We start from the raw sequence: 25,189 nt of genomic DNA on the forward strand, positions 1-25,189 counted from the left end.
ATGACGGGCCCTTAACAGAATATGGTCATATGGTACAAACAACACCTTGTTGAATGGCCCTGAAAGACGCAATGGAACCTTGAAAAGAAAGGATTTTAGTGTTTTGAATGATGTAATCTCTTTGTTTTTCTTGTCCTTCTGCTTCGTTTGCCATCCAGCAAGGTTTTTTTCTACCATGTGATCGTATCGTGCAAAAGGGCTTAAGATTGGATTCTTGACGATGGTGAAAATGATGATAAAAGATGACGATCATTGGTGTCAAAGATGATAGTAATGGCTGAAAGGTGCCCCTAATAATGAGAATTAAACAGGAACTCTTTTCCAGTTGATTTTTTTCTTTACCTTGTTCGCACGTTTTATTATCAGACAAAAGCCTCATTCCAGTTGGACACGCACAAGAATGGCCGTGAACATTCAACAAGCATAAATGACTGCATCCTCCGTTAGTGGTAGAGTTGCAGGGATTTTGACCTGCAAAAGAATATTCAATGACCAGGGATCACATTTTCCCCTTACACAATTTGGCACTGAAGTGTCAAAATAAATGTAAAGGCGAAATGCTTTTCCAAAGTGAGATCTATAGAAGTTTTGCTTTGAAGTTATATTCGACAGGGATCCACGTTAAACAAGATGCTCTTTAAGTCGAGCTTGCTGGGAGATTAGAGAAGAAATGAAGAGGCGATTAATTCGATACAAAACAGGATTTCCTCGCTAAAAGAGTTTCACGTCCTACTTTATCGACGGTCGAGTAAATTTATTATTTTTATATCGTGTTCGACCATTTGTTTCTGAATTGATTGAGTACACGTGTGAGTGGAGTACACGAAAATCAAGGGCCTCGATTCGAGAGAAATTACATCATTGCCAAAGGGCTAAAATGTGATGAACATGGCGCGTCATTTCAATCCGGCATCGCCGAAAATACACTGCATGCTCATCACAAGGCTCGTTTGCATAAAATGAAAGTTTACAACACCCCACCAGTTAGCCTCACCGTCGAAGTTTTGCTCATACAGATTGTTCTTTATTTCGACCACTAAAGTATTCGCTTGTTTCAAAGTAATCAACGTCTTCAAGCGATAGAAGTCGTGTACCGACCTGTTCCTGAAAAGTTTGACATTTTTCGCATTAATCTTTCCTCAGCTTTCTTCTCAAAACATGCATGGCGCTCTAAATATGTTGTCGGTCACGTCGCGATTCTTAGGTAATGGGTTCATGATAACCGTCACGAATATAGAGATATTAAGTGATCACTAAGCCCACTATGGGAATGTTCATGTAATTGCTGTAGTTACTGTAGTTGGTGCAGTAGCTGTAGTTGGTGTAGTAGCAGTAGTTGGTGTAGTAGTCGTAGTTGGTGTAGTAACTGTAGTTGGTGTAGTAGCTGTAGTTGCAGTAGTTGGTGTAGTAGCTACAGTTGGTGTAGTAGCTGTAGTTGGTGTAGTAGCTGTAGTTGGTGTAGTAGCTGTAGTTGGTGTAGTAAATGTAGTTGCTGTAGTTGCTGTAGTTGGTGTAGTTGGTGTAGTTGATGTAGTAGCTGTAGTTAGTGTAGTAGCTGTAGTTGGTGTAGTTAGTGTAGTTGGTGTAGTAGCTGTAGTTAGTGTAGTAGCTGTAGTTGCTGTAGTTGCTGTAGTTGCTGCAGTTGCTGTAGTTGGTGTAGTTAATGTAGTTGGTGTAGTTGGTGTAGTTAGTGTAGTAGCTGTAGTTAGTGTAGTAGCTGTAGTTAGTGTAGTTAGTGTAGTTGGTGTAGTTGCTGTAGTTGCTGCAGTTGCTGTAGTTGGTGTAGTTAATGTAGTTGGTGTAGTTGGTGTAGTTAGTGTAGTAGCTGTAGTTAGTGTAGTAGCTGTAGTTAGTGTAGTTAGTGTAGTTGGTGTAGTAGCTGTAGTTGGTGTAGTAGCTGTAGTTGCTGTAGTTAATGTAGTTAGTGTAGAAGCTGTAGTTGGTGTAGTTAGTGTAGTTGGTGTAGTAGCTGTAGTTGGTGTAGTTGGCATAGTTGATGTAGTTGGTGTAGTTGCTGTAGTTGGTGTAGTAGCTGTAGTTAGTGTAGTAGCTGTAGTTGGTGTAGTTAGTGTAGTTGGTGTAGAAGCTGTAGTTGGTGTAGTTGGCATAGTTGATGTAGTTGGTGTAGTAGCTGTAGTTGGAGTAGTAGCTGTAGCTGGCGTAGTTGGTGTACTTGGTGTAGTTGGTGTAGTTGGTATAGTAGCTGTAGTTAGTGTAGTAGCTGTAGTTGGTGTAGTTAGTGTAGTTGGTGTAGTTGCTGTAGTTAGTGTAGTAGCTGTAGTTGGTGTAGTTAGTGTAGTTGGTGTAGTAGCTGTAGTTGCCGTAGTTGCTGTAGTTAGTGTAGTTGGTGTAGTTGATGTAGTTGCTGTAGTTGCCGCAGTAGCTGTAGTTTGTGTAGTTGGTGTAGTTGATGTAGTTGCTGTAGTTGCTGTAGTAGCTGTAGTTAGTGTAGCAGCTGTAGTAAGTGTAGTTAGTGTAGTTGGTGTAGTAGCTGTAGTTGCTGTAGTTGCTGTAGTTGCTGTAGTTGCTGTATGTACGTATTTTTCGTTAATATCTGTCAGAATAAAATCTTGTATAATTGCAAAAACTACAGGAACTATGACAAACTACACCAACTACTCCAAAATACAGCAACTACAGCGAATAACACCAACAACAAAAACTACAACATGCCAACTACAGCAACTACCGCAAACTACAGTAACTACACCAACTACAGCTACCACACTAACTACTCCAACTACGGCAACTACACCAACTACACCAACTACACCAACTACACTAACTACACCAACTACAGCAACTACAGCAACTACAGCAACTACAGCAACTACAGGAACTACAGCTACTACACCAACTACAGCAACTACAGCAACTACACCAGCTACAGCTACTACACCAACTACAGCTACTACACCAACTACACTAACTACAGCAACTACAGCTACTACACTAACTACAGCTACTACACCAACTACACCAACTACACAAACTACACCAACTACACCAACTACAGGTACTACACCAACTACACTAACTACACTAACTAGAGCTGCTACACTAACTACAGCTACTACAGCAACTACATCAACTACATCAACTACATCAACTACACCAACTACACTAACTACCGCAACTACGGCAACTACAGCAACTACATCAATTACACCAACTACACCAACTACACTAACTACACCAACTACAGAAACTACACCTACTACAGCAACTACAGCAGCTACATTAACTACACCAACTACAGCAACTACAGCAACTACACTAACCACAGCAACTACATTAACTACAGCAACTACAGCTACTACACCAACTACACTAACTACACTAACTAGAGCTGCTACACTAACTACAGCTACTACAGCAACTACATCAACTACATCAACTACACCAACTACACTAACTACCGCAACTACGGCAACTACAGCAACTACATCAATTACACCAACTACACCAACTACACTAACTACACCAACTACAGAAACTACACCTACTACAGCAACTACAGCAGCTACATTAACTACACCAACTACAGCAACTACAGCAACTACACTAACCACAGCAACTGCAGAAACTACAGCTACTACACCAACTACAGCAACTACACCAACTAAACCAACTACAGAAACTACACCAACTACACCAAGTACACCAACTACACTAACTACACCAACTACAGCAACTACAGCAACTACAGCAACTACACCAACTACAGCAACTACAGCAACTTCACCAACTAAAGCTACTACACCAACTACACTAACTACACCAACTACACTAACTACACCAGCTACACTAACTACACCAACTACATTAACTACAGGAACTACAGCTACTACACCAACTACAGCTACTACACCAACTACACTAACTACACCAACTACAGCTACTACACCAACTGCAGCTACTACACCAACTACAGCAACTACAGCTACTACATCAACTACACCAACTACACCAACTACACCAACTACACCAACTACATCAACTACATTAACTACACCAACTACAGCAACTACAGCAACTACACCAACTACTGCTACTATACCAACTACAGCTACTACACCAACTACACTAACTACACCAACTACAGCTACTACACTAACTACAGCTACTACACCAACTACACCAACTACATCAACTACATTAACTACACCAACTACACCAACTACACTAACTACACCAACTACAGGTACTACACTAACTACAGCTACTACACCAACTACACCAACTACACCAACTACACCAACTACATTAACTACAGCAACTACAGCAACTACAGCAACTACAGCAACTACACCAACTACACCAACTACACCAACTACAGCTACTACACCAACTACAGCTACTACCCCAACTACACTAACTACACCAACTACACCAACTACAGTTACTACACCAACTACAGCTACTACACCAACTACATTAACTACACCAACTACAGCTACTACACCAACTACAGCTACTTCACCAACTACAGCTACTTCACCAACTACACTAACTACACCAACTACACTAACTACACCAACTACATTAACTACAGGAACTACAGCTACTACACCAACTACAGCTACTACACCAACTACACTAACTACACCAACTACAGCTACTACACCAACTGCAGCTACTACACCAACTACAGCAACTACAGCTACTACACCAACTACACTAACTACACCAACTACAGCTACTACACTAACTACAGCTACTACACCAACTACACCAACTACACTAACTACAGCAACTACAGCTACTACACCAACTACAGCTACTACACCAACTACACTAACTACACCAACTACAGCAACTACAGCAACTACAGCTACTACACCAACTACAGCTACTACACCAACTACACTAACTACACCAACTACAGCTACTACACTAACTACAGCTACTACACCAACTACACTAACTACACCAACTACATTAACTACAGCAACTACAGCTACTACACCAACTACACTAACTACGCCAACTACAGCTACTACACTAGCTATAGCTACTACACCAACTACACCAACTACACCAACTACATTAACTACACCAACTACAGCAACTACAGCAACTACAGCAACTACACCAACTACAGCAACTACAGCAACTACAGCTACTACACCAACTACAGCTACTACACCAACTACACTAACTACACCAACTACAGCTAGTACACCAACTATAGCTACTACACTAACTACAGCTACTACACCAACTACACCAACTACATTAACTACACCAACTACAGCAACTACAGCAACTACACCAACTACAGCAATTACACCAACTACAGCTACTACACGAACTACAGCTACTACACAAACTACACTAACTACACCAACTACAGCTACTACACTAACTACAGCTACTACACCAACTACACCAACTACACCAACTACAGCAATTTCAGCAACTACAGCAACTACACCAACTACACCAACTACACCAACTACAGCTACTACACCAACTACGGCAGCTACACCAACTACAGCTACTACACCAACTACACCAACTACACCTACTACACCAACTACACTAACTACACCAACTACAGCTACTACACCAACTACACCAACTACAGCTACTACACCAACTACACTAACTACACCAACTACAGCTACTACACTAACTATAGCTACTACACCAACTACACCAACTACGCCAACTACAGCGACTACAGCAACTACAGCAACTACACCAACTACACCAACTACAGCAACTACAGCAACTACACCAACTACAGCTACTACACCAACTACACTAACTACACCAACTACAGCTACTACACTAACTACAGCTACTACACCAACTACAGCAACTACACCAACTACATCAACTATGCCAACTACACCAACTACAGCTACTACACCAACTACACTAACTACACCAACTACAGCTACTACACTAACTACAGCTACTACACCAACTACAGCAACTACACCAACTACATCAACTATGCCAACTACACCAACTACAGCTTCTACACCAACTACACTAACTACACCAACTACAGCTACTACACTAACTACAGCTACTACACCAACTACAGCAACTACACCAACTACATCAACTATGCCAACTACACCAACTACAGCTACTACACCAACTACACTAACTACACCAACTACAGCTTCTACACTAACTACAGCTACTACATCAACTACACCAACTACACCAACTACAGCTACTACACCAACTACAGCTACTACACCAACTACAGCTACTACACCAACTATAGCTACTACACCAACTACAGCAACTACAGCTACTACACCAACTACAGTTACTACACCAACTACGACTACTACACCAACTACTGCTACTACACCAACTACAGCTACTACACCAACTACAGTAACTACAGCAATTACATCAACATTCTCATAGTGGGCTTAGTGGTCACTTAATATCTCTATATTCGTGACGGTTATCATGAATCCATTACCGATTCTTATCCCCAGTTTCCACGGTCTCCGCTGGGAACGACGGGGATCACGACTCCCCTTTTGCGATACATATATATGTAAAAAATAAACCCTTGTATTTTTAAAGTCTCTCTGCTAAGCAAGCTCCATTAGTTAGAGGTCGATATTTTAAGCGCTGAATATATACATGATAACATATTTGTCCTTAAAATCAAATGTAAGTGCTTGAAACTGCAAAGGAAAGACCCATTTTGTTAAAAACTTCGAGGAGCTCACCTGGCCTTGGTAACTGTGTAGTAGGATCAAAAACGCGAACGTCAAAGAGTTGCAACCCAGTGCTTTGCCACACCTTCTTACATTGCAGTTTTCCAGTGGTGTTATCCCGATCTGTAGAATGAATCCCTTTTGATGACCAGTCTGTCCAAAATAGTCTGTTCTCGTACAATGTGATACCAAAAAGATGCCCTAACGCACACTGATCTGGTGATCTGAATATCCTCTCGCGATTTGAGCCATCGTAGTTTGCCATTGCTATGTAACGAGGCACCTTTGCATCGGTCCAAAATAATTTCTGGTTGTTGAAGTCTAATGTCAACCCATTTGGCCATTGAATATTTCGTTGTATTATAACTCGACGATTTGAGCCGTCCATCTCTGCTCGCTCGACTTTCGGTTCTTTACCCCAGTCTGTCCAAAACATGTAACTGAAAGATAAAAGCAACAAATGATGAGAGACAAAAAAAATTGTGACCCAATGAAACCCCGATAAAACATACCGTAAAATTTCGAAAATAAGCCCAGGGCTTATATTTTTCAAAGGCCCTTTTTGACGGGCTTACTTTTGGAGGGGCTTATATTCGGAGGGAAATTTGCGTTTCAAAATCGACTGGGGCTAGCTTATAGCTGGAAGCAAATTTACCGTTTTTGCTTTGTTTTACTTTGTATTTGAGGGCAATTTCCAAGTACAAGCCCCCCAGGGGCTTATATTTGGAGGGGCGATGTAACGGAGGGTTTTTTGCGTTACGAGTTTGGGGGGCTTATATTTAGAGGGGCTTGTACAAGGAGGGGCTTATTTTCGGAATTTTACGGTACCCCTTGTAACAAATGACAATCTTCACCCAAGTTACAGTAAAATTTTTATGGGTCAGGACGTCAATATCAAGAACCCCAGTCATATTTAAGGAAACTTTTCCCTTCGTTCTTCGCACTATGGGACTGACCACGCAGAGGAACGCACAGAAGCAACTTTAACGCGACCTCGGGCAAAATCTTTCATATCGTACGTTATTAAAATTGCTGAGAAGTCTTTATTAAGCGTACATCTAGCTTGAGAAAACAGCTAACACCTCACGACGCCGCCTCCGGTTTCTACGCGAAATGACTTCTGAGAAACTAACAGGCACAGAAATTCTATGCTGATGGCTTGTCACTTCCCAGATCTGGGGAGTGCTTCTGATTGGCTGAAGCAAATACAGTTTGCGACAGTATCTTCTTGCATTGTAATATCAATTGGCAATCTCGAAGTCAAACTCCTTGGTTAAAATCTTTATCTTGATTTACCCAGGCCAGTAATTCAAATATAAATAAGAGCCTGCTTGATTTTGCTTGGCTATTAAAAGTTCTTAGATTTTTGGGTATAAAGGTGCCGAATTTCTGCTAGCAGGTTCTTAGACCACAAGTTCTTATTACCGGGTGTTTACTGTATGTAATCATCTCATACCCTTTTTAATATTTAAATAAATTTACCCAGAAAGTGGATCAACAGCAATCGCTCTTGGCTTATCCAGCTTAGTCCGGATGAGAACTTTACGATAAGACCCATCCAAATTCGCAACTTCTATTCTCGATTTTCCTTCCTCAATATTTTCTGTCCAATACAATTTTCTTGCTACCCAATCTACAGCGACTCCTTCAGGCGCTATCAGACCCACTGCAATCACATCTTCGACCCTCTTAGCACCTCCTGTGATCTGAATTCGCTGGATCTTGTTCAAGACAGTATCCGTCCAAAATACTAGTCCTTTAGCATAATGAAAATCTACTGTAATGGCTCTCTTGAGACCTTCTAACACAGAGCTTTCGGTGATGTTTTGAGTGTTAACAACTCTGATAGCATCTCCACGGCTGTATAAAAGAGGTGGAGCTAGGGAAAATAAGTAAAAGTAATTTTAGTAAAGTAAGGATCGGTATGGCTGGCCGTCTCTTCGTATAAGCAGCTGTCTGTTAAAAAATTTTCTTGCCGGTGTTCAGCGGAAAGAATCCCAGGGAAGGCTTCAAAACGTACAAGCACGTCGGAAGCCTCAATGCGAAAAGCGAAGGTTAAGCAGCTTTTTATGCAAAGCGTTCGGAAGAGCAGGGAAATTGTAAGTTCGTGCCTGTATGTCGATGATGGTGAATAAATTGGTGGCAGAACTAGGGTAAGAGCGGCTGTAAACTACTTTAACTTTAGGCCTGACTGAATCCGGCAGGGAAAATCTTTTTTGTGGCCGGATCCCCCTATTTTCTTTGTGATTTCCCGAATTTCGCACAGTTTTTTGATCAAGTCCCGGATCCTGAAAGTACTCTTCCAGACCCTCTTTATAGAGGAAAATACTTATATTTTGCTACCACAGCGCTTCAAAATTAGCATCAGAATTAGTGTTAACAAGTATTCGTAAACAATAAAGAAAAACCTACTAGTACTAGCGACTACACAGTCAGTCTCGTCCGATTTATCACCACAGTGGTCATAATCATCACAGACAAATAAACTGGGAATACAGCGTTTAGTTTTTCTGCACTGAAACCGGCTGCTTGAACAGGTCCCAGACTCTTTGCAGTCTTGTTCGTCTGAGCTGTCTGAACAGTCACTTTGGCCATCACAAACCCATGTGTCAGGGATACAATTTCCGGTTTTATTGCACGGAAACTGGCTGCTGCCACAGGTTGCAGAGTCTTTACAGTTTTGTTCGTCTGAGCCGTCTGTACAGTCAATATCGCCATCACAAACCCATTTGTCAGGAATACAATCTCCTGTTGTATTGCACTGAAACTGGCTGCTTCCACAGGTAGTAGCGTTGACGGTTTTACACCCCTTTTCGTCCGAGGTGTCTGTACAGTCACTATCGCCATCACAAACCCATTTGTGAGGGATGCATTTTCCTGATGCGTTGCATTGAAACTCGTCACAGGCTTGGGTCGTACAGTTTTGCTCGTCTGATCCGTCTCCACAATCGTTTTCGGCATCGCAAACCCAGACGCTTGGGATACAGCTTTTAGTTGATCTGCAGTCAAACTGGCTGCTTGTGCAGTTCGAAGAGTCTTTACAACCTTGTTCGTCCGAGCCGTCTGTACAGTCCCGTTCACCATCACAAACCCATCTATCAGGGATGCAGTTTCCCGTTTTATTGCACTGAAACTCGCTGCTGTCACAGGTAGAAGAGTCTTTACATCCTTGTTCGTCCGAGCTGTCTGAACAGTCACCTTCGCCATCGCAGACCCACGTATTAGAGATGCATTTTCCTGTTGCGTTGCATCGAAACTCATCATCTTTACAGGTATTTGTGGTGCAGTGTTGCTCGTCTGATCCGTCTGCACAATCGCGATCGAAATCGCAAACCCAGTTTTTTGGAATACACCTTTTGCTCCGTTTACATTGAAACTGTACTGGTAAGCATTGTTCTGAAGCTAAAAACAGGATAGTTAGCAAAGAGAATGAAAATCGTTTAAAAAAAGGCTTAGCTTGTCCAGCTAATTCACAGATACTCCTCTCAAATACGTAGAAAAAAATAATTCAAATACAACACATAACAGGATTAAAAAACCAGTTGGCTATTTATAAGCGTGGCCGATGATCTGAACTCGGGACGACCGAGAACAAATCCTCCAAGTCGCCAGAGCGGGACTCGAACCCGGGACCGCCGGATTGCGAGTGCGACGCGCTCACCACCTAACTCCCCACCCGGCCATGCTGTGAAGGAGGGTGGTGGGGGGGGGGGATCTCCCCAATTTTTTTTTCGGCCCTTCGGACCTCAGTTTGGTCTAAAAATAAGGGGCGGACCCGGGCCTCCCCTGGATCCGCCACTGGACCGTTTTGAGGGACCCAGTTTCCCTCGCAACAGGGCCCCCAAACAGACCCACAATGCAATTCGACACGACGCCAACCCATTCTGCTCTCTCGCTCAGCTTCAAAATGACCAGTGCTGTCGACGATAAGAAACTGTGCAATAATTATCAAGAGAGGGGGGGAGGGGGGGGGGGGTGGGTTTTTTGCAAAGAAGGGGAAGGAGCAGAGTGTAAGTTAATACACCAAGACAGAGCTGTATTGTTCATTTATGTCCCTAAAATGGAAGCAAGAGGAATAAATTAGGTGAATAATCGATTCTGTGTGGTTTAACGATGCCGATTTGAAAGAAAAACGTTTTGTAGATCAATTCTAGCGGTTTTCTGTTGCCTCTATGTAGGGTGAGACAGCAGACCGCCGTTTACTGGTTCCGATCATCTCAGCTGACGCATGTAAATCTGCGTCTCTCGATCCATGCATATATCAAGGCAACACCTGACCGATCTTCATAAAAATCTAGAATTTTGTTTTTAGAAATTTCATCATTTGTCAGTTACATATAATAAATTACTTAGTAGCCTTACATGTAGTCGTCGCGGATTCTGTGGCTCTGGTTTCCTTTACAGGATTTGTTGTTGTCGCTTTAGTAGATTCTGATGCTGTAGTTGTAGGTGGTGGTGTTGTTGAAATAAAATTTTCACATCTCATTCCTGTATAATCGGATGAGCAGCTAAGAGATTAACAGGGAAAAATTTGTTAAAAGCATTCACAAGTGGTTTCCGTAAAAACAAGTTAGGTGAAGGATTAAGCCCGTTCCAGGGTTATCCAGTGATGACTGATCAATTTACTTGTCTGTTTTTCTACCTTGTTGTCTGACCAGCTATTTCGCCATTTATGCAGTTAGTCCGTCAGTCAATCAGTCTGTTCAGTCCATCAGTCAGGGAGTTAGTCAGTCAGCCAGTGGGTCAGTCACCGGACAGACAGTCAGTCAGTCAGTCCGTCCGTCAGTCCATGCATGCATGCATGCATGCATTCATTCATTCATTCATTCATTCATTCATTCATTCATTCATTCATTCATTCATTCATTCATTCATTCATGTAGTCAGTCAGTCAGTATGGTCAGTCTGTCTGTCAGTCAGCCAACAAGGCCAGGTGGCCAGCGGGTCAGTCCATCAGTCAGTCAGTCCGTACGCCAGTCAGTCAGTCAGTCAGTCAGTCAGCCAGCAAGGCCAGACAGCCACTAGCGGGTCAGTCAGTCAGTCAGTCATGCAGCCAGCAAGGCCAGCCAATTAGTGGGTCAGTTAGGCAGTCAGTAGATTTAGAGATTCGGAGGCCGACATCTCAACGTTATGGATTTTGTTTCAAACTGAAATATCGGTAAAAATTGAAACCATTTTTCTAGTCAACAGTTGATGAAGGCGAAGTAAATGCTAACAAACGCGATCTCGAGTGTAAATAAAATGATCACTACTTATGTCCATACCTACATAATGGAAGCTTAGTGTCCCTCTCAGTGCACGTTCCACCATTGCGGCAGGTATCGTTTTTACACAAGAAAATGTCTGCAAAAATACATCTCCTTTTTGAGAAAATGTCAGTACACCAATACTTAAGTTAAGTAGTCACGCGAAACTTTGACAATACGATTAACTATTGTGAATTTAAAAACAACAGTATCATGCAGCATTTCTTAATTGTATGAAAAAGTAGAACATATAAATATCATTTGAGCGTCGATCGGAGATAAAAGGTAAAACGTACATGTACATATGAACCTTAAAGCCGATTTACACAGTATTAATTTGTTGTATATGATGTGCATATGATAAGCCTTCGACACGCGTTCTGTCCTGTACATTAGTTCTACAACGGACTTGCCATCGTCGTAGGTCTGATTTAACATGTTTTTAAAAATTTAGGTTATAGTTTTATTAACTAAGCACATTACAGGCGACAAAGCTGCACCATGTAAATCAGCTTTGAGCAGAGTTTTTTGACTCATTTTCTAATCGTGTTAAAATAAACTGTAAATAAATATACTGCAAGATGGGCTGCTCACAAGCTAAAACCACAAAAAAAAAAGAAAAAACACAAAAACGGCAAACAAAACAACTAGCGCGGCGTGTGTGCAGTAACCAGTCTCATTCCAAGAGCCTTTGCTACTCTTGTCTAGCAGAACGGCAGTGGTACTTAGTGCTGACTCAAAGGACCACAGTCTCTGGTTGAAAAGTCTGATTTAGAGGAAATTAAAATAAACGAATATAGAAGTCGGGAGTTGGGGAGGAGATAGCCTGAGAAAAAAGCTGGTATGTCCTGACGCAACGCCTACCACTGGTTTCCCCGTGAAATGCCGTCCGCTAAATCAGTATGGAATGGGTGGAGACGATTCTAAAGTACACCGGCGTACACTAGTTATTATCACCACCATATAGTCCACGGCTTACCGTGAATGGTTGACAGGTTCACAGCCCTTATTCCCCTAAGTGCTTGAATGCTATCAACGATTGTGTCTCTCTCGCCACCAGTTTCCTTGTTGCAACTCTGAATGACCCTTTGACTCCAGTCTGTCCAATACAAGCGGTCACCAAGCAACGTCAAGCTAAACACATGTGGCACATTCACATTTAGAACTATTCTACGGCCGCTGCCGTCCATGTTCATCGTCTCGATTTTGTCTAATTTGGCATCAGCCCAGAAGAGTTTACCATTCTCGATATCAACCACAAGACCATTGGGCCACACAATGGATGAGTTCACCAGGGTCCTGCGATTGCTCCCGTCCAGTTCGGCTCGTTCGAGTTTTGGATTCGCTCCCCAATCTGACCAGAAAATGAAGCTGAAAAATGCGTGAAAAGAAATGCTTTTCAGTTACTCTTGAGTTGACTTTATCACACCGATAAGGTCCGATAACAACATACCGCCCTTCGTAATCATAGCAATCAACTGTCACTAAACTTTTCAAGAGTGCTTGTTAAGAATATACTAACACCTACCCGCAGATGCGACACCTAAGAAAAAAATACGTTGTTTGCTCGCAAATAAAATTTTACGCGTCAATTGAACTATGCATTTGCCTAACTATATTAACCATTACGCGAAAAGAAGTTGGGGGCTTAATTGGTACGGAAGATGATGTTTTGAATTTTGAATCCGCCATGATGTGCACGAAATAACAAATAATGTCGTAGACATGCCATCATCTGTTTCGTATTGCCTCTACGAACAGAGCTCAGTACACATTTCATTTTTGCTAATTTTGTTCTTTTGTTATTCTGCTGGGGAACTTGAAGCATGAAAAATACTTGAAAAAATTACGGGACGGAGGAAGTGTACTCCATTTGCTTGCCTGGGATTTAAATTTCCTAGAAATCCCTTCTTTATTTAATGTTCTAAATAATATATATGTTAGTTTATCATATAAAATAACTGTTTTAAGGGCGAGATCTAAAAATATAAAAAGCTACGAAATAAAGCACTACAGCTAACCCACGAGTCGGATCCACTGCCAAAGCTCGTGGCTCGTCAAGGCCTTCGTTGATAAGAATTTTTCTTGAAGAGCCGTCTAGTCTAATGACTTCAATGTTATCGTTTTCCGAGTCTGTCCAATACAAACTTCGTGCCACCCAATCAATCGCGATGCCTTCGGGGCTCTTGATTCCATCATCCACCATAACCTTTATATCTTAGCGAAAAAAAGAAAAAGGTGAACATACTTTCACTGCGATGCGCTTCTCTAAATACATGTACTTGCAAGCGCTTCTCAACCCCAGTGTATGTTAATCCAGATTTCGGAATTTGGGAGATTCTTGCTTGTGTAATTTAGGATTCGGTAAATTCTTTTATCCTGGCTTTGGAATCCGTTATTCAGCTCAAAGGAATAAGAAACCCCGTCTGAAATTCAGGCTACATTTCAGGAGGTTTTGTAGAGTGGAATAATAATAGTTTCTTCAGCTGATTTTTCTACCTTGCAGGGCAAATTACTTGAGGAAAATATGACATCCAAGTTATGCCCTCAGCTAAAGGATGACAGTTTTGAGAGAGTTTAGTTTTCCATTGACGTTTTTCCTGATCATTAATGTCATGGTATCCTAAGGCCCGGTTTAGACGCCGAACTTTTCATGAGCCGAACCTAATTCGAATTAAGGCCGACCCAAATTTTTTAGACCGACTGAATTGATACAGACGCCGATCTTTATTGCAGCTGAACTAAGTTCAAAAGGGGGAAAATGCTCATTTCGGTCAAACTGTTTACAAAATACGTTGTAATAATTTATGCATTAGGTTCGGTACATGAAAAGTTCTGCGTCTGAATCAAAGCCGTTCCAAAGCCGCTCCAAATGCGAAATTCCCGGTCGGGCTAGGCGAAAAAAACGGCTGAGCCGTTCCAAATTGAAACAGGCGTTCCTAAGTGATTCAGACGCCGAACTTTTCATGAACTAAATTCAATGTATTAGGTTCGGCTCATGAAAAGTTCGGCATCTGAACCGGGCCTAACAACTTCTAATATTTGACAAAAACAACATACATACCCGTTCCATCCATTTTGGATCTCTTTATGACAGCTTTCTCACTCCAGTAAATAAATTTGTCGACAGGATCAAAATCAACGTCTACTAAACTTTCGAGGTCAGAAACTGGCAACACGACATCCGTGTGATCAGGAGTGTCGAGTGAAACGCGATGCAGAGCTTCTTTTCTCGCAAATATAAGGAAACTCTTTGGACCTATTAAAAAAACGGTCATTGAGTGATAGAAAATTAATCTATTTGAGGCAGCGGGCAAATCTGCTTTTTGCTACAGACAGCTCCCTTAAAATTAACATATACAAAGCGTCCCTGCCGTTTATTTTTAGTGATTTTTCTTGATTATTTATAAGGAAAACACGGGTCTACCCTGCTTCAAAAGATAGGCTATTTGTGCCGAACACAAACGTGATTTTCTATGCATAGTTTGACTGGTTTTTAGTGGACAGCTAACTTCGAACGGTCATTGAGTGATAGAAAATTAATCTATTCGAGTCAGCGGGCAAATCTGCTTTTTGCTACGGACAGCTCCCTTAAAATTAACATATACAAAGCGTCCCTGCCGTTTTTTTTTTAGTGATTTTTCTTGATTATTTATAAGGAAAACACGGGTCTGCCTTCCTTCAAAAGATAGACTCTTGCTGCCGAACCCAAAGGTGATTTTCTATGCATAGTTTGACTGGAATTTAGTGCACAGGTAACTTCATGGAGAAATGTTTTATTGTTTTGTCCAACACCGCGGGCAGGTCTTAAAAACGAGGGAGAGATTACACTGGAAAGGGTAAGTTAAGGAGAAGAGGATCCAGAACTCTTAAAGAGCATCTTTGTCCAAAAATTAGGGTTCTAAAAGGCAGATTTCATTGCGTCTGGTTCTTTGAAAATTCTGCACGATTTCAAAGTAAAGGGGGGAAGGGCGGCGGTCTCATCGAAATGTAAATCCTCTCTCAAAGTTATTACATTATTATTACAAATTGGCATCGATCGGACGCACTTAACTTCAGACGTTTCATTCGTCTGACGTTTAATGCGTCTGCCTTATTTCCTGTATTTATACCAGACGTCTAAGTAGTCTAAGACGTCTTAAACGTCCTCTGGTATAAATACGGCTAATGTTGATGGTGAGAATGGTGATGATTATATTTAATACTATGGTTAATGACGTTGCTGAAAATAACAATCAGTAATGATGATGATGATGATGATGATGATGGATTAAAGGATCCAGCCTTCTATGATGATCACTGTTCCAGAAAATGAAATGATGTTTATACCTTTCTCGCATGTTTTACCATCTGGTAAAAGCCTCACACCAGTTGGGCACGCACAAGAGTGGCCACGAACATTCAACAAGCATAAGTGACTGCAGCCTGCGTTAGTGGTAGAATCACAAGGATTTTGACCTGCAACGAGTAAACGGTTAGGGGATCATACTTGACAAATACTACGAAAGAAAACAGCGAAAAATAAAATGGTTTTATTAAATGATTGTGGGCAAAGAACGCCAGATTTGAGTAAAAATATCAATACAACAGTTTCAAATTCCTGAGAACAAAAAATAGGCGGCGAATCTTACTTCTTTCTGCAGAAAACTTCGACGAACTCACCTGGCCTTGGTGATTGTGTAGTAGGATTAAAAGCGCGAATACCAAAAGGTTTTAGCCCAGAGTCCGGCCAAACGTCTTTACACCGCAGCTTTCCAGTGGTGTTGTCGGTAGAATGGATCCCATTTGATGACCAGTCCGTCCAAAATAACTTTTTCTCGTACAATGTGATAGCAAAAAGATGCCCTAATGCACACTGTTCTGGGGATTTGAATATTTTTTCGCGATTTGAGCCATCGTAGTTTGCCTTAGCTATGTAACGCAACCTTGCATCTGTCCAAAATATTTTCTTGTTTTTGTAGTCTAGTGTCAGCCCATTTGGCCATAGAATATTTTGTTGTATTATTACTTGGCGATTTGAGCCGTCCATTTCTGCTCGCTCGACTTTCGGTTCTGCACCCCAGTCTGTCCAAAACATGTAACTGAAAGACACAATGTACTAGAGTGAATGCCCTGATAATGAACCCTATATTACGAACTCCCGGCGTAACGAATCACATTCTTCGTTCAAGTTACAGTAAAATGTAAAGAACAGACCCCTCCTTTCCCCCCTTACATACACACGCACAAAAATGGAACAATGATTATCATTATTGTGACACAATGGGGACCTTAAGATCCGAAGGCGGCTTTTCTGTACATTTCTTTGCCGTCACTGCACGACTATGACTTGGAAATGCCTAATTTCACGTTTTAAAGAGGAAGTACACAAGCTACGAAGAACTGATTTCCTCCCTCTTTCTGGACTTGGATATGGTTCTTAGTAATTCAGCTTTAGGAGGTTTTGCCTACGTTTGACAAAGTTAGTGACTTGGAGTAATCGCGATGAAGGTTGAAAGAACGAGAATTCACTTTTTCAGCGACGTTTTCGCTGCCGTCGCCGTCCTCCGAGTTTGAAGTTCCCTAATAAAACTCTGATATACAACAAATACCTTTTTATAAAAAATGACGATTTTTTCCGATTTGTTACTTTTTACGATTAGTCATCCCAAGAAGATCCACAATACAATTCGACGCCATAAGAAAGAAAAAAATGATCACTAAAGGAAACCACTGAGATCTTTTAAAAAATTCTCTGCACTAATTTTTTTGAGGAAATGTATGAAGATCGGTCTGGAGAATTTGTATTTAGATACTGGGGCTTAAAGGCACTACAACTTTGATCGGTGGCCCAAGTAAATGGCTACAAGTTTTGATGAAATATCCAATAACTGTACGTGATCAATCTTCATGTTTAAATAAACTTACCCAGAAAGTGGATCAACAGCTATCGCTCTGGGTTTGTTAACGTCTGTCCAAACGAGAACTTTACGATAAGAGCCATCAAAATTGGCAACTTCTATTTTCGATTTTCCTTCCCCAATATTCTCAGTCCAATACAATTTTCTTGCTACCCAGTCTACAGCGATTCCCTCAGGCCCTTGTAAACCAAATGCTATCACATCTTCGACCCTCTTGTCGTCTCCTTTGATCTGAATTTGTTGGATCTTGTTGGAGACTTTATCAGTCCAAAATATTACTCCCTCAGCATAGTGGAAATCTACTGCAATGACTTGCTTAAGACCTTCAACGATGGAGCTTTCGTTCCGGTTTTGAATGTTTACAAATCTAATGGCATCTCTGCGGCTGTATAAAAGCCATGGAGCTGTAGAGAAAAAAGCCTCAGTAGGTAATTACAACGAGAACGAGAAAACTCAATATTTTTCATCCAAAATAGTTCGCCGTTTCTTATTGGTTCCAATTCCTCGGCTAATTCTTCATAACCAGCTGGCGCATACCGTATTCGGAAGATGTAGGTAATATACCATCGACTCGATGAAATTAACAGTTATTCGATTCGGGTTTCGTATGGTGTAAAAATTATCCAGATAGTTAATTGAGGGCCGGGGTGTATAACAGCCTCCGAAATTGATATGAAAATAATTTTCCTTCTCATAAAAGTAAACTCATTCTCACAAAAAATTTTTCGCACTTAGCCTCGTTTTGAAAGTGAGGAGGTTTGAAACTCGGAAATGGTCTATTGCAATTTTGCGTCTCTTGCACCACTTTTAGGCCTCAATACGTCCACGGCGCAGGCCTAGATATAACCCAAGAAAATGGCACGCACCGTACTCACGCGCTCATTAAAAGGGGTTGAGGCTTACTATAGGCAAATCTTTGCTGACGTCATTGTTTACATTTTTCCTCATTAGCATACGAGTTAACTCATAAAAGCCGTGGCCGTAAATATGAGCTAAATGCAAAAGTTGAAAGAGCTGATTAAGTTGAGCAATTTGTGCAATTTTCAGCTCTTTGTAAGCAATATTGAGGGAAATATCAGCCATCAAAAACTGCGAAATTGCTGGGAGCCATACATTCTCTGTTAAATTTCCAGCTTTTAGACGAGAATTTCCCCGAAACCAAAATTCAGAGATAACTGAAACTGATATGCCCTTTCAGTATTCAGAGTTTATATTTTATTAGCTTCATCAGAAAGCGATAAGCATATGTTAATGAGGCAAAAAGTGTAAACAAAGATTCGCCTGTAGAAGTCGGGGTAACTAGGGCAAGCCTTCGGTGACTTGAGGAATGAAATACATCTCAATGATGATAATGTTACCTGCGGTATCACATGTCTTGGTATCATAAAGTAAAAAGAGGCCTGGCGGACAGTGACAGGAATAACCATCCGGGTAAGAGTCTTTTGGAGCCAATAAACAGGCGTGGCTACAGCTTGTGGATCCTGCTTTGGGCTGGCATGGATTTCCGCCTGGGTAAAATAAATAAATAAATAAATAAATAAAATAAATAAATAAATAACTATTTAGAGGAAGCACTTCTACAAAGTGGTTCTTCATCTACCTGATTTCTGATCGAATTGGAATTCGGAAATGTTGGTTTTTGAGGAGAAGGGAGCGCCGGAGTACTCGGAGAAAAACCTGTCGGGGCAAAAAAAAACCAACATCAAACTCAACCCGTACATGGCGCCGACGCCGGAATTTGCTTGGACCGAGGCCGCATTGTTGGGAAGCCAGTGCTCGATCCTTGATCCTCTTAAACTACAAATGCGTGAACCTCCTTCTATAAAGACACGATCACAAATTCTCATTAGAATGATCATATACACCATAGGATTTCATTCACGGTCTAAAACGTTAGAACCACAATAGACAGCACGGCAGGAAAGTACTACTCAGTAGCTTTTATTTGGATGATCACACTTAAGGATTTCATCCACAGACTCAAAAGTTAGGTCCACCGTGTACAGCGTCACTAACAGTACCTCAGGAAAGTAAAATAAAACGGAATGCAAGGCTGGCAATACAGCAAAAGGCTGATTTATTTGAGGTCAATATTTCGGCTAATAAAATTAGCCTTCCTCAAGGCTACAGCTACACTGAAAGGGAATACTATGACGGCTAAAAAGTACTGCTAGGAAAGTACTGCTCGGTAGCTTCCATTCAAATGGACAGACTACAGGATTTCCATCCACTTACTAAAAAGTTAGAACCATCTTGTACAGCGTAATAAATAACTACCAAAAGAAAGCACTGCTCAGTAGCTTTCATTTAAATGGTCACACTTTAGGATTTCATCCATAGACTCAAAAGTTAGTCAAAAGAGTAACTGGTACAGTGTAATAAACAGAACCTCAGGAATGTACTCGCTGCTCAGCAGCTTTCACCTAAATGATCACACTTAAGGATTTCATCCATAGACTCTAAAGTTAGAACCTCCTTGTAGAGTGTAATAAACGGTAACACAGGAAAGTATTACCACCTAGCTTCTATTCAAAAAGTCACACTATAGGATTTCATCGACAGATTGTAAATGTGCTTCAAATGACATCGGGAATAAGAGGGTTACCCGTTTATATGAGAAAGGACAGCTCGGTTAGCCGGGCTGCCCCGCTTTATTGGGCTGGCCCGGCCCCTGCTTGTTTTCCTCTTGAGAGTGTCGATGTGTTTATATAAGAAGAAGGACTGACCCCACGGCTTCCATCCTCCTTCTCATATAAATACAACGACTATTTCAAGGGGACACGGTTAGCCGGTTAGCCGGTTAGCCGGGCTGCCCCGCTTTATTGGGCTGGCCCGGCCCATGCTTTTTTTCCTCTTGAAAGTGTCGATGTGTTTGTATAAGAAGAAGGACTGACCCCGCGGCTTCCAGCCTCCTTCTCATATAAATACAACGACTATTTCAAGGGGACACAAGGCATTAGCCGAGCCACCCCGATAAAGCGGGGCAGCCCGGCTTACCGGGCTATCTTTCTCATAGTGATAATCTCACCTGGTGGTACTGGCTGCCTCAGTCTGTGATACACGGCTATCTCTTTTGGCGCTCGTAACTTGCGACCCATCCTCACCCAGCTATTGCCAGTGGCTTTGTCCATTCTTATCACCCCTCTACCGCGGTTGCGTTTTGCCAGATAGATAGAATCGCCAAAAACAGTTATACCATAAGAGGAACGGACGTACCAGCTACGTATAATAACTTTGCGATCAAAGCCATTTAGATCTGTAGATTCTACGGTACCGAGCCTTGCATCTGTCCACCACAACCTCCCTTCTTTATAGTCTATAGTAATTCCGTTTGGCCATACGATGTCTCGATCGATGAGGACTTTTCGAGTGGACTTGTCCCCATTCATGCCGCACTTTTCAATTTTAGCTGGGGTGCCCCAGTCAGACCAGTACATAAAGCTGCAGGGCAAAAACGGATGTGAATTCAAAGTGCACGAGTGGAGAATTATTTATAATTATAGCACTCAACTCGCGTGGAGAACTTTCAAAAGGGAAAAAGAAAAAGAAATTTCAGGAGCGCAAAGGAGCGAAAATAACGTGCGAGAGAGCGAGGAGGTGCGCGCTCGACGAAGTCTGAACCGCTGCCCTGTTTAAGAGTTTTCAGAGACAGGCGTGGAGCGCAAGACACGCAAGAAGGCGAAAAGCGCGTGTCTCGCGATTCACGCGTGTTTTTACTCGCGCCAGGCGAAAATGCAGGAATATTATCCTCTCTTGAAAAAAAAAAACCCTATTCTGTAGGCCGTCCTCCTTCCCAGGACTCTCTCTCCTACTCACTCTCACGTAGCGACGAGAATGAGAGGAGCATGGGAACGAGGTTGTCTCTAACCTACTGACACTCTTACTTACCCAATTAAAGGATGAACAGCGATGGCTCTTGGCTTACTCAGTCCTGTTGTGATTAAATTCATTCGACTATTACCATCAAAATCTGCTACTCCAATGACATCGGTACCCGGATCAGTCCAATACAGCTTCTTATTGACCCAGTCCACAGCAAGCCCCTCAGGAGAGGAAAGACCATCGTCTAACACCACCTTCACGTTACGGCTGTTATTAACGGGTGCGCGCTGAATTTTCTGGGCGAATTTATCAGTCCAGTAGATAAAACCCGTATCAAAGTCGTAATCTACTCCTACAACACTCCTCTGGTTTGGAATAATTGTTTCGTGGTCAGTCGAGCCAAGCTTGATACGACTTACATCTCTTAAGTTAGCGATTAAAAGGAATCCATTGAGTTCTGATGGAAAAAGAGGAAATATGTCGAATTTTTTTTTCAGAATTAACTAACTTGTTAATTGCGCCAAGTGCTTTCCTGAGAATCATGACCCTATTTCAGACCAAAAATGTGATTTTCGTACTCGTTTTCATACTTGGCCTCTAAGAAATTACTTCATCAATACTTAGATTAGGACAAGACCAAAAAAAATCCATTTCGAATTCGCATATTTCTCTTTCTTTCTACCTCATTCGAGTTCCCTCGAGAACCGAACCCGATTCCAGACCCAAATGGGCAAAGTCTATACCCGTTTTCAGACCAAAACGCCCGGGGGGATACTTTAGGAATTTCTGGGCGGGGATGTGCCGCTGGGACCCTAGAACCCTTAACCTATACCAGAACTACTTCAGCTGAATTTTGCTACCCTATACTAGAGTAAACTCCCCAAATCCCCCCTATCCTAGAGTAGCTGTTTTCCAGAAACTACTGAGGTCACTAGCACGGTCTAGCCAAAACAAAACCTTATACCACAATCCTTAGTCTAGATAAAATCTTCAACCAACTGATCAGTTTCCTAAAAAATGATACCCTATTCTAGACCCAAACGCTCTGATTTATACACCCTATCCTAGAGTAAACTGCTTGAAAACCATACCCTTCACAGCGGCACATACCTATATAGCCCATATATGGCAGTACCCCCGGGCCAAAACCCTATCCATTGGGGCGCCACATACACATATGGCTCATATAAGGGAGTACCCCCAGGGGGGGTGATGTGGCCTGTTTATTCAGGTATTGATTTATCAATTCAGAGTTACACAAAATTCTTCTTCACGAAGGCTTTCGACTTACCATCGTTATCACCACTGTAGCATATCCCTTCTTCGCGTTTCTGAAGTCTGTCGCAGTTTAAAGGTTCCGGCCAGTCGAAGCCAAAGGCTCTCATTTTCTCTTCGCAGCCACTTCTTGCACTGTCGCAAAGCGAACGACATGGTGGTGGAATTGCTGTCTTCAAAACACTGGGGCAGACAGGAAAGTAAAGGGAACAAAGAAACAAGGCGATATCCCGCGAACAACGCAAATTAATCAAAGGAGCGAATTGCTGAAACTCAACCGCAGCAGTTTCTTGGCTTGTATGATTCAGAGTGTTTGGAAATATCGTGGTTCTGTAAAATCGCTGGCATAAAGAAATCTTCAGTGGTTCGCATGTTGGTTGGCCCAGACAGGGCAGTAGCAAAAACAGCCCGAGAACTGCCACATAACGAGGTGACGGAACATATCTCCGAGGAGGAAAAGATTCCATCACATCTGCATTTGTTGCTCGGAAGACCAGCACTTTGCAGAAGTGACCTCTTTTTGATAACATGTCATGAAATAAACCCAGCCAGATGTAATGTCCTATTTATATACCAGGCGTTAAGCTGCAGGAATGACAATCAAAATATCATCAACTTCTAGCGGAAGAGATTTGATTGGTCACCCTTGATCAGCTAAAAAAGCATAATTTCTGCTTATACCTTGCTTTGTTTTCGAAACGTAACACCAGGGTAGTTTCGAGGATCAGCTAATTGTTGTACTAGTTTATTCGAGCGGTTAAGGGTTGCTGGGTTGACCTTTCGGCGGTACGTATTGATATCCTGATATCTTTAGGGCAGCAGGCAGGCAGCAGGGAATTACGCATTGACTACTTACGTCTACTCCTTTTACGTCTGCACGCATTTGCAAACGTCATTGTAAAAACACTACTTTGGCTTGAATTCCAGTAAACAGGAACAAAATCTTCGCCTTAAGCAATAACAGAAATACTTCAGACTATTAAACGAAACGTGAGGGCCGGCTGCGATTTGACTCTTAAAGGCGGGGCACCAAAGGCGGGTGATCATTTTCGACAAAAAAATCTTGCAACTCAGACTTAGAAGGTAAAAAAAAAATCCCTAGTTATTTCATGCCAAACAATAAGGAATTTCAATTTAGTAATAAGCGTGCAAAACGTCCTTTCCAAAATCAAACAACCCTTATCTAGCCCCTTAAAAACAGGCAGCTAGAACAACGCCTTAGATTCTTTATGTAGTAAATGAATACATAAAGGATACGGAAAGGAAATTACCTACTGACAAATAATAAAACTTGAATTCTTCGCAGAGGTTAAGACCGCAGGGTTCAAGAGTCCTTTTGCATTGAGAGGTAGAGAGGCTTCTCTGTTCTTAATGCCATACGGATTGAGTCAAGTTTTGATTTTTTTCTTCAATTACTTTTTTAATTACAAACCGTTTTCTTCCACAAGGACTAATTAGATGTCGTGGTCAAAAGAGACTATCTTCTTAGTGGGTAATTCACCTATATATGTAACTGCGTCGTAGTCACATTACACCTTTAAACTGCCCCCTTTTCAAATTGTTACATCCATTCTTGAAAACTTGCCATGTTTTTTTTCCTTGGACCGATGATACTATGCTCTCTAAGTGCGAAACGTTGATGAAATGAGAAACGCAATGAAGAAATCTTTGCGTCACAGACGTGTGTCGCGCGGGGGTATGACCCGATTTCTGCTCTGTGTTGATTGGTCTATGTTTATAGGGAAACGTTTTTCTGGCAAACAATAAACAAAAAATGGCAGGCGGGGGAAGGAGGAGGGAGGAGTTTTTGGAGAGCGTGACAGCACAACCTGATATAAAGTCAAGATTTGTTAAAATTATACTTATGAAGTTGTACAATTCAGTTTCCTTTGGTTGTTTTCGGAGAAGGAGAGGGCTTGTTGCCAATTGCTCCAATGTTAAACATTTTAACTCTTATGTTTCAAATTGTTTCACCTTTGCGTGGCGCGCGGTTTATATTTCTGATCAAATCTGCTCTGCTCTCATTGGCTTGTTCCAACAGGACAGGAAATAAGAAGATTGTCTCTTCACTGCTCCACGTTCCAAGCCCTCAGTAATCTTGTTGATTTATCACCTCTCCTCTCCTTCAGTTAGGACATTCCACCTTTTTTTTTCTGGACGTCTTGCTTACTTTGAAGCTAAAATTATAACTTTTAAACTCAATGATATGGCCTTCGTGGCATGCTTTAGCCCTGAAATATATATAAGG

General features: G+C 41.7%; 3 protein-coding genes across 3 annotated transcripts in view; all 3 read right to left on the reverse strand.

Annotated features, from left to right (window-relative positions):
* The window catches only part of LOC140921786 (uncharacterized), a 10,945-nt gene extending 563 nt beyond the window's left edge, over positions 1-10,382 (reverse strand). Inside the window, exons 1-5 of the mRNA XM_073371786.1 lie at positions 10,360-10,382; positions 9,111-10,180; positions 8,181-8,577; positions 6,711-7,138; positions 343-471 (exon numbers count right to left, since the gene is read on the reverse strand). Coding sequence (XP_073227887.1) covers positions 343-471; positions 6,711-7,138; positions 8,181-8,577; positions 9,111-10,180; positions 10,360-10,382 — 2,047 coding nt within the window. The remainder of the gene's footprint in view (positions 1-342; positions 472-6,710; positions 7,139-8,180; positions 8,578-9,110; positions 10,181-10,359) is intronic.
* LOC140953871 (uncharacterized) overlaps positions 1-11,184 on the reverse strand; it is a 17,381-nt gene extending 6,197 nt beyond the window's left edge. Inside the window, exon 1 of the mRNA XM_073403248.1 lies at positions 11,061-11,184. Within this exon, the coding sequence (XP_073259349.1) occupies positions 11,061-11,184 (124 nt within the window). The remainder of the gene's footprint in view (positions 1-11,060) is intronic.
* LOC140953872 (low-density lipoprotein receptor-related protein 6-like) lies at positions 11,181-23,520 on the reverse strand. Its single transcript, XM_073403249.1, has 12 exons — positions 22,958-23,520; positions 21,733-22,123; positions 20,873-21,285; positions 19,203-19,352; positions 17,852-18,248; positions 16,607-17,025; positions 16,274-16,402; positions 15,009-15,203; positions 13,966-14,161; positions 12,924-13,315; positions 11,967-12,041; positions 11,181-11,206 (listed from the first exon to the last, which is right to left on the reverse strand). The coding sequence occupies exons 1-12, from the start codon at positions 23,469-23,471 to the stop codon at positions 11,181-11,183; spliced, it is 3,297 nt and encodes a 1,098-aa protein (XP_073259350.1). The 5' UTR covers positions 23,472-23,520.
* Positions 23,521-25,189: the final 1,669 nt, after the last annotated feature.

This window comes from Porites lutea, chromosome 12 (genome assembly GCF_958299795.1).
Source record: "Porites lutea chromosome 12, jaPorLute2.1, whole genome shotgun sequence".
NCBI classification, from domain to species: domain Eukaryota; kingdom Metazoa; phylum Cnidaria; class Anthozoa; order Scleractinia; family Poritidae; genus Porites; species Porites lutea.

Coding starts and splice junctions, on each gene's coding strand:
- LOC140953872 (XM_073403249.1), bottom strand. CDS start 23,471: ATGTTATCAAAAAGAGGTCACTTCTGCAAAGTGCTGGTCTTCCGAGCA. Junction 17,026..17,851: donor GCTGTTGATCCACTTTCTGG/GTAAGTTTATTT, acceptor TGTGTCTTTCAG/TTACATGTTTTGGACAGACT. Junction 14,162..15,008: donor ATCCAAAATGGATGGAACGG/GTATGTATGTTG, acceptor TTTTTCGCTAAG/ATATAAAGGTTATGGTGGAT.